Source organism: Ornithodoros turicata, chromosome 8 (assembly GCF_037126465.1).
Source record: "Ornithodoros turicata isolate Travis chromosome 8, ASM3712646v1, whole genome shotgun sequence".
In the NCBI taxonomy this organism is placed as follows: Eukaryota; Metazoa; Arthropoda; class Arachnida; order Ixodida; family Argasidae; genus Ornithodoros; species Ornithodoros turicata.
This window is the reverse complement of record NC_088208.1, coordinates 36,247,464-36,256,962: the sequence shown is the minus strand read 5'-3', so window position 1 is coordinate 36,256,962 and position 9,499 is coordinate 36,247,464. Positions and strand designations below refer to the sequence as shown.

Here is a 9,499-nt window from a genome sequence, read left to right as displayed (position 1 = left end):
TAACAAATGCACACGCAACTTTTACGGGAACCAGACAGCTTTAGCAGTGCCCCGCGGGCGAGGCGCACAAGGTACACGCAAGTACACTAACTCTGATGAAGCTGATCACAGCTCCAAATTTATGAAAAGATCAAGGTATTTTTATTTACATGGCTGCTTTTGCGGCAAACATTCAATAGGCCTAACAAAATATATTGCATAATTCTATTTCTGGACAGTTATCAGAGCTCTCATCTGTGACAAAGAGCATTCCTTCTGTACATACTTGGTCACATCAAGCTATAAAGTGAAATTAAAGTAAAAAAGTAAGGCATTTAGAGTGATGTAACCATTTGTTTCCAAATGTAACTATCTGCAAGAACTTAGCTGATGACCTAAAGTCACCGAATCTTGGCCAATGCAGCTGCTCTCCGGTCCGTATTTTGAAATAGGGCACGGACAAGCTTCTTCACTTCCTCCGAAGTAAAGCATACGGCTAAAGGTCCTTTGCCATCGGCCCACCTGTCCACAACTTGTCTAAGGTTGTAACCCAGCAGGCTCTTGAGCTCGCATACTTTCTTCCATTTCTGAACATGGTTCGATGCTGCCACCCTTTCATCCTGCGGGCTGTCGGCAACATCAAAGAGTTCCGTAGCCTGAGTAATCATTCTATCGAGGGTAGCCATCAGATCTTCCGACAACGTGGACGATATGTCTTCCATGTCCACTATGCTTGTTGTGATGTGCTCCACAACAGAATTCAGCAACGTGCCAATTGCTTTCAGATAGACCGGCACAGGGAGAACATCGCTCCAAACTTTCTTCAGCTGCTGAAGATGGTAGAGACAACGCTGAACAGCACGCTCGATGGCACCGCTGTCCTCGTACGAGGACACGTCTCTCAAGAAGTCCAGCAGGTGTTCCCTCTGCTTCTTCATCTGGTCCAGAAAGGGGGTCACTCCGAGCTTTCGCAGTTTTAAAGCCAGGTCCACGATGGTGACTCCCGTCATGCTGGCTGCAAGTTCTAGCAATTCATGAGCCAAGTACATGCAGTTGTTGTGATGGATTGCAGTCTGCTGTGGTATTGTTTCGATAGCGTGTTTGTGTATTACAGGCACAACACCACAGTAAAGTTCACAAATGTTTCGCACCGTGTTCATGTACCATACGCGGTCCGCCTGGCCATCTTTAGCTTCTGAAACCAGGGACTTCATCAAATCGACGACCTCCACACTGTGCTTGCTGACTTGGGACTTTGGAAACATAAATATACTTCCGTCCAGACCGTCTTCTATAGATTTCAGCTTCTGCTTTTCGGCAACGCCGACCACCCCGACGACGGACGTCTCGTGCAGAGGCTGTTTCATCAACTCGCGCGCTTTCATCAGGATGTTCTGGCTGCGTTTATTGATGCACAGAGATTCGAGGTCGGTGGTGAAGCTAGAAAACTGGGATGCGCCGGCGGATAAGAAATGAATGCCGATAAGTTGGTTGTGGAAGTCTAACAGTTCTTCAGTCGGGAAAGCACCTAGCTGACTGCCGTCGCTCGGCACGGCTGGTTCGAGGCAGCACTTGACAACAATGTCCGCGAAGTCGCGTCCGACAGCCTCTCCAATGAGCTGCAACATACTTCTTTCGCCCGCACACAGCCCCATGAGGGAGTTGTTGAGGAATGTAAAAACAGTGGAGAGATTTTGCAGAACGGCAGTGATGCCTGGAACACCGTGCTCTGCAAAGTCGACCTGCATCGTTGAAGAACCAGGTTCCAGTGTGACCTTTGAGCTGTACTTCACCATGGGTTCCACCACATTCGTCAGCAGAGAACGGCCGAACTGCGAAACTTTGTGCTCAAGATCGTTTTGGCTTTCAAGTGCCCGTATCGTGGCATTAGTATCTTCAACGCTCGTCACCTGTACAGTGAGAACAACAATGTGCGGAGCCTTTCCGATCTTCCATACAAAGCGTTTGTTCCATTCTTCCGTTAGATTGTACTGAAGGCGTTCACACTTAATGACGTGCTCAGTATGCAATGCGTCCACCAACTGTATATCTGCCCTTCCGGCTAACGTTCCGATGACATCACCAGCCTCTTCGAGTTGTTTCGAACAGTATTCTAACCTGTGAGCGCTGAATGCCTCTTCAGCCTTCTCGAAACATTCGTGTATTTTCACATATTTCATGACTTCGACGGACTGTTCCTCTACAACGGTTAGTTCTTCGGACAGCTGCTTAAACTCTGTCGTTGCTTGGCGCAACCTCGGTTTCACATGATCCCGAACTTTTTTCTGCACATCATCGACTTCAGATACGGCAGCCTCTAAACACGTGGTAAGATAGCTAGAATGGGCGTGGTACTGCTCAAATATGTCATACTTCGAAACCAACTCTTTCTGCAGATCGCTCTTGAGTTTGTCTATTTGATATGCAAGCTTTGCAACTAGAGCTTTCAAACTTGCCTTGTCTAACGGTGCTTTACTCTGCAAAACTTCGGCTACGAGCGACGCCATCAATGACAACTATCAAATTAAACTGGCACGAGATACAATTGATGCAATTGATTTCCCACGTCCAAATACAACTGTACAACCGCGCAAACGGCGCAAACAGCGAAACTGGTGACTGGTTCATTCGACTGTAAATGAACGCTGGGAGCCGCCACCATCGTCACGTGAACAAACGTAGATTTTTGGATTCGGACAGCTTCTGCGCCTACAAATTCCAGATGGTGGAGGGTACACGATATATGTTTTGAAATAAACTGTTTTAAGGTTCATTTCCTACTCTGAAAAACGTATTCACTGTTCAAAAATCAAACTACGAAACTACCACACCACCAGTTAGGCCGTTAGGCCGAACTAATATGGCCGTTGACTGTCAATGGAAGTCGTAGCTGGTTGTAGCTGAATGCACAGAGCAACAATATGTGTAAGTTTGTCGTTCTGCCAGGTTTGATCTGTAAAAACCAAACGAGACATAACCAAAGTGAAGTTAAACCGTCGTACGACGCACAAACTACCTCTTTGAAATACATAGTTAAGCTGCCCCTTGCGAAACGCATAAAGACCGACATTCGGTTTGTACAAATATTTACAGCGAAATATTTACGATTATAGATGGCAAAGCTCCTCTGCTAGCTGAGAAACTTCGGTCAGTGAGTAGACTGCCGAAATCGTGGCTCTGTATGCCTCCACTATATTTTTCACAACGAAATGTATCGTGTAAGCGTCGCTTTTCGTAACACGACAGTGTCGTGGCAAAGCACACCACATGACATTAGTGTTTCGTTGCTGCGCTCAAACGCAAAACATTTTTACAATCACAGCCTCAATATTGTAGCACGGATTGCCAACTAGACTTGCCCTACTTTGACTTTGACCTCGTGCGTTACATTCGGATGTTGCAGCTAATTCCACTGGTTCAGATGTTGACGCAGGCAGTGACGACGAACAACCAGGAAACGTAGCAAGCCCGGTAAATATACTGAATCATATTTGATAAAACTACTTTGCAAAAACAGTTATGCTAGTAAGCTATAAAACTAATAAATTCATTTATGAGTATTCTCAATCTGTGGTGCTGTGCTGTTTCCACAGTACATATGTTCTTTTCTCGTCTCCAACTACTCCTTTCTAGTCTCCTGCAGCATCTGTAGCTTCAGACGATGAGAGACAAAGTGACGCTGACTCGGACGACGACAAGTCCGCGGATAACCGTAGTGAGGACGAAGAAGGCAGTCAACGAGGAAACGCAGAAGAGGGTAATCAGATAGAGTCCGACGCAGAAGGTGATAATGAAAACTGTGATGCAGAAGAGGAGAAGGAAGATAAGGCCTCAGATATTCAAAGTCCTCGTTCCAAAGCAGGTAATAACCGTGACTGACGCAACAAGCATCCTCTGTCACCTTTCTTTGCTGCTTTCAAATGTCACTGGGGAGTAGGTACCTCGAAAGCATTCAGAGCTGGCTGCGTATCAGCGGCAGCATGGGATGACACCCCAAATGACGGAGTTGAGGAGGGTAGTTTGTTTGTATATTTATTCCTTGCAACAGGATGTGTATGTTACTTGACGTCAAATTTAACCTTACTTTGGATGGAGAAGTGATTGGTGAAAGGAACAGGACAGCTGATCGGATGGTAGTCGTTTTAAAAACTGGACGCCATCCGTCGCGGAAGACGAATAACTGTCAGCCAGTGCAGGGAGCTAGCGCGGAGCCACCTACTCTTAAAGTACCGTTTTTTTGCTTGTCATGGTTTATAGCATCTGTAAGAGTAGGCAGGGACAGTTTGAACTCAATACAGTCCAATTTGAAGTGCTGGATGGAAAATGATTTGCCTTTGCAGATGATGACCAAGATGGTCGTCACACCTCGATGTCAGATCACAGTAAGGGAGATGAAGGTATCGCCGAGGAAGATGAGAAAGAGGTGACGCGAAGCGATGAGGAACACGATAATGAATCGGCCAAGGGAGACAGTGATGATGAAGATGGACCAAGCAGTCCAAAGTACGTTTCTGCTGAGACACGTTGAAAATACGTCTCTCAAGTCACATTTGTTTACAACAGGAGGGATTCTGACGACGGGGACAAGAGTGACAAAGATGACAGCGATAATGAGTATGTGGTTATTGTCCTCCTCTATTATGGTTACTTTTCATGGTTGTTTCAATTGTAGATCAAACGTCGGAGAGCTGATTGCCAATATTTTTGGAGAAAGTGACGAGTCTGACTTTGAGGTATGGTGGTCGAGTGTAATAGAGAATCTATCACCTGCAGTGTTCACTGCTTGTTTTAGGGTTTTGGACCCGAGGATCTTGTGAGCCCCAAGAAGAAAGACAAAGGGAAAAAAGCAAAGAAGACAGGTATGTCTGCAAATCAGGTTGTTGAATATACGAGCTGTTTTCCTTCTGAATGTGTGTGTTTCTCATTTACCTGGTAAATTCACCGTTTCGAGGTCACACCCCCCAGCACTTAGGATATCGAAGAAGTAGACTTCAAGAAATAAGATGCTAATTACATTTCATTTCCGCTTACAACAGTGCAAAGTGACACTGAAACTTGGCATTTGCTCTGGAAGACACTGTCCTGATAGAAAAATCTTGTTGCGTACATTGAGTTTGGCTAACTCAATTTCCACGAGACCTTGTTGTAACCAGTGTTGCCGTTCTAGCGACTTTCAGAGCAGGTCAGCGACCAAATATACGTGTCTAGTGCCTAGCGGCTAATCTAGCAACTTGGGCTGAAACAACACGCGGCATCTGGAAGTTTTTAAAATCGCTGGAAAACTGCCATTTATCGTGAAAATATTTTAAAATACTATATTTTTGCGGACTTTGGCTGTGCGCATCCTATTCTTCCAGGCAGAAACTTCGGAAATGATGTCAAGAAACCGACGTTGACGGATTGTAAGAGAAAAGCTTGCTGTTAAAAATAGGTTCAAGGCAATTTTATGTCTGGAGACTTTTTCTAGCGACACTACAAATTCACCTAGCGACATCTGGCGACTTTTTGAGGCCTCTCTGGCGAGTTTTCTGGTAGCTGCTTCGGCAACACTGGTTGTAACTCTCTGTAACCGTGTTTACAATTCATGCAGCGTAGCACACACCTCTTTTGCAGTGCTCTCTGATAGTGAAGACGAAGACGACATCAAAGAGAAGCCGGTTGATGTAGGTTCAGATCAGGTGGAGAAGAAAGCAGAGGATGATGAGGACATGCGGAGAGAAGGAGAGGGTGAAGAGGAGGAAGAGAAAGAAGCGGCACCTGCTAGTGCTGCCCCTAGCAGCGCAAAACCTGCCCCAGTCTCTAGTTCGGACGATGAAATGGACGACGCACGGAGGTCAAGGTAAGCGGGACGCGCGACAGCGAGAAAGACAGAGCCGAGGCCGGAAGATTTATTCCACCTCGTGTTCCAGGAGCGACTTCATCTCCGATTTTGACCTCATGATGGCAAAGAAGAAGGAAGAGAGTTCACGAAGACGGCGTCGAAGGGATGTCGACATCATCAGCGACACGGATGACATTATTGCCGACATCATTAAGGAAATGAAGATTGCGGCCGATGTGAGTACGCAGAGAGAGTGTCGAGCTTACATGCGCTCTGAAGGCGTCCGATCATACGCAGGAAGACAAAGAGCTGAACAAGAACAAACAGGCAGCCACCAAGAAGCTCAAATTTTTACCCGTGGTGGCGTCCCAGCTGAAGAAGATGGATCTGAAAATTGCATTCCTGGACCAGGGAGTGCTGCACGTGATGGCAGAGTGGCTGTCCCCACTTCCAGACAAAAGTCTGCCGCACCTCACCATTCGAGAGTTCATGCTCAAGCTCCTTGCAGAGGTAAGTAGTTAAGAGTCTGGGGCGTCTCTCTGTATGTAACCGCTCTGATTTCGGTCTCAGATATAACGTATGACCTAACTGTACCATGACAATCTTCACCTCTAGGTTTCAGGCACTGACGTTAGTAGGGCTGTGAGCAATAACGTTAGTGCTCTCCTCAGTGGTTCTATACACAAAGTAGCGCCTGTAGCTTCGCTACTGAGGATACCACTGAGGAATCAACTCAACATTCATGCTTTCCCTGTGGACTCTGTCTGTTATCACATGGCGGTATCTGTTCCATAGATTGCGGATGTGACTGTCCCTTTAAGGACAGGGCTTTGCACTGTGTACACCTTCTAGTGCAGAAGTCAGAATAGCTGGGAGGGGCGTGGTGGGACAACGCCCCACCGTATTCTGTCACGATTTTTGTTTGATTTATTTTAGAGATCTACGGATTGTCAGTGACATGCGTCATACAGTTCCCCCCTTTAGACCAAGGCATTTTGAAATCGAGCGGTATCGGACGGGCGGTCATGTACCTCTACAAGCATCCCAAGGAAACCAAGGAGAACCGCGAGAAGGCAGGGAAGCTGATCAACGAGTGGGCTCGACCCATCTTCAACCTCAACACAAATTACTCGTCCATTTCGAAAGAGGAACGGGAGCAGAAAGATTTTGAGCGAATGCCTCAGAAACGAAAGTTAAGGTGAGCGTGGCAGTTAAATGCTGAACCCGCGCCAAAACCAAACTCTTTTTTTTTTTTTTTCGTAGGTTGGAATCTTCTGATGAACCCCCATCTAAGAAGGACATAGATAAGGCCCTTACGGGAGAAGACAAGTAGGTTTCTCTTGCAGCGAGATGCGTTTTGCACCATTTAATGGGTACATTCCTTTCTTTCCAGGTCGCTAAGGCCAGGAGAAAAGGGGTGGGTCGCCAGGGCTAGGGTTCCAATGCCGTCAACTAAGGATTACGTCGTTCGGCCAAAGTGGAATTGTGATACTGAATTTGTAAAGGTACGTTTAAATCAAGCAGCAATACTGCCATGCTTAAAGGAGCATGGAAGGCACTTGGAACATCTATCTTTTTGCTGCTTCATATGAGCATACTACCTTGAGGAACTGTCACACAAAATTGCTTTGCAAGAGAGCTTGCAGCAGTGTTTCTTGACATCAGGTGGTAGAGCATTTTTCATTGGCTACCGCGAGCTTCCAGTCGAGACGTTGAGCCGCAAAAAGAAAAAAAAAGGCGCTTGCCTAAAAAAGGTGCATACTGGCAGCCGAGGGGAGCAGGTTTTCCGACCTGGGAGATTGAAAGCTCTCTTGCACTCCAGGATTGCATGCTACGCTCTCAGTTTTCGTGCGAATGTGTGATCCTAATTTCTAGTTCTCCCGACATATTTGTTCTAGAGTCTTTTAAAGCTCCGCAGGGAACCCCACAAAAGTATTTTGTTTTTCGAAACGGGTAGTTGTCTTTACACAGAATGGCGTAAATGCAGGCAAGCTGGTGGATAAATTCCATGATAGGTAAGCCTGAGCGATGGGCAAGACACGTAAACAAACACAAATACGTTGGCTTTTGAGCCTTCGTGTTTGTGTACGTGTCTTGCCTATCATGGAATTGTCTTTCCACCTAGTCAGCCTGTACGAGGTCCCATGCTGTGTTTTTTCACATAATCTGCTGCTGACTAGCTGCCTAGCCACATTAAGATAAGACCTTCTTGCCTCTTTATTAAATGGATTCTGTCTGGCTAACCACAGCTTCGTGTGCATGTTGAATCCCGAGTGTCTGTTACAGAACACCAAGAAGACGGTGACGAGGCTTGACAGGCACATGAGGCAGTTTCAGGAGCGCAAGAAGAAAGGGAAGAGCACGAGGGCTGTGACGATCAGCATAGAGGGCAGACACATGGCACTCTGAACTTGTGTATTACCAACCTTGCCGACCATCTGAGAATTACAGTTCTACTTGATACCATTTTTTTTGTCAAGTACTTGGGGCTTCCTCGTCACGGCCTTGTGTACAGACCACCCAGAAATGTAGATAACTGAGTATGTATGTAGTGTGATCCGACAGAACCAAACTTCCTTGTCTTCCTTGTTTTTAATTTTATGCAATGTTTCAATCAATGCGTAGTATATGTTCATATCCAGAGCCTGAAGTTTTCGGGAAATAGTTTTTACAAATTCGGGGGAAATAAACACGTGCTCTAGCTTCCAGTATGCTAAATTCGGGGAGAAATCTGGCTCTATTATTCAAACAAATTGTACAAAAGGTGATGTAATTGTGTTTGCTGCCAAACAAGCTAGTGTGCATTCCTACAGATGTTTCAGGGAGGGAAATTTCGCAGATAAAAATCCGGTTACACCCTAAAACGTCAGGCTCTATTTATATCTACAGCCTGTAGTTTTGGGGAAATTTTTTATTCCAAATTCGGGGGGGAAAACTCCCACTATGCTAAATTCAGGCAGTAATCGGGCTCTATTACTCAAACGAGTTGTACTGGTTTGGTACAAACGGTGATGTCGTTGTGCTTGCTGCCAAACAAGCTAGTGTCTGTTCATACAGATGTTTCAGTTTGCCAGGTAAAAACTGGGTTTCACCCTAAAGTGGCAACCTTCAATTCGGGGTTCATATTCGGGGAAGAATCGGGTTAAACCCTAAAACTTCCGGCTCTATTTATATCCCGTAGGGTAGCTACAAATTTTGTAGCTGAGAGAAATTCGGGTGGTAATTTCTGTGGAAGCCATGATCAACTTATGGAGAGAGAAGGAAAACGTACAGCCAATGGCAACATCTGTATGGCCCTCAAGCGCAGCTTCGTGCACCAATGTGTCCTTACTGTAAGCCCTGAGGGTAATTAAAATAAATAAGACTCTCAGGACCACTAGATTTCTGCAGTCATGCAGTGCTCTGCGCTGTACCTTGGCCATCCATGCCTGTTTGCTCCTTTATGCACTTGTAGAACTTTGACAGGAAGGAAGCTGACCAAAACAGGAGTATGTCAGTACCATCAGATGAGATGTTGACTTGTTTCGTTCTTTCCTGGTGCTCAAATGGGGCACCACAAGCTGAACGTCCTTTACCCAATCTACATGTCTGTGTCTCACAGCTATGACTATTTGAATGTCTACAGTTCCACATTTGTGCAGACCACTCGGTTAATAGGTAGCAACGTTTCCAAAGAAAATAAATGACGCAACTCGAGAG

At 45.9% G+C, this 9,499-nt stretch overlaps 2 protein-coding genes across 2 annotated transcripts; one reads left to right on the top strand and one right to left on the bottom strand.

Moving 5' to 3' along the window:
• Window positions 1-86: 86 nt before the first annotated feature.
• Window positions 87-2,628, bottom strand: LOC135367154 (centromere/kinetochore protein zw10 homolog). The gene has a single exon (XM_064600284.1). The coding sequence runs from the start codon at window positions 2,484-2,486 to the stop codon at window positions 381-383; it is 2,106 nt and encodes a 701-aa protein (XP_064456354.1). The 5' UTR covers window positions 2,487-2,628; the 3' UTR covers window positions 87-380.
• Window positions 2,629-2,802: 174 nt separating this feature from the next.
• LOC135367155 (protein IWS1 homolog) lies at window positions 2,803-9,496 on the top strand. Its single transcript, XM_064600285.1, has 14 exons — window positions 2,803-2,904; window positions 3,383-3,450; window positions 3,613-3,841; window positions 4,320-4,482; window positions 4,543-4,593; window positions 4,652-4,712; window positions 4,772-4,838; window positions 5,593-5,818; window positions 5,889-6,036; window positions 6,098-6,310; window positions 6,772-6,998; window positions 7,064-7,129; window positions 7,194-7,305; window positions 8,087-9,496. Exons 1-14 carry the CDS (start codon window positions 2,901-2,903, stop codon window positions 8,207-8,209), a joined length of 1,758 nt encoding a protein of 585 aa, XP_064456355.1. The 5' UTR covers window positions 2,803-2,900; the 3' UTR covers window positions 8,210-9,496.
• The last annotated feature ends 3 nt before the right edge of the window (window positions 9,497-9,499 follow it).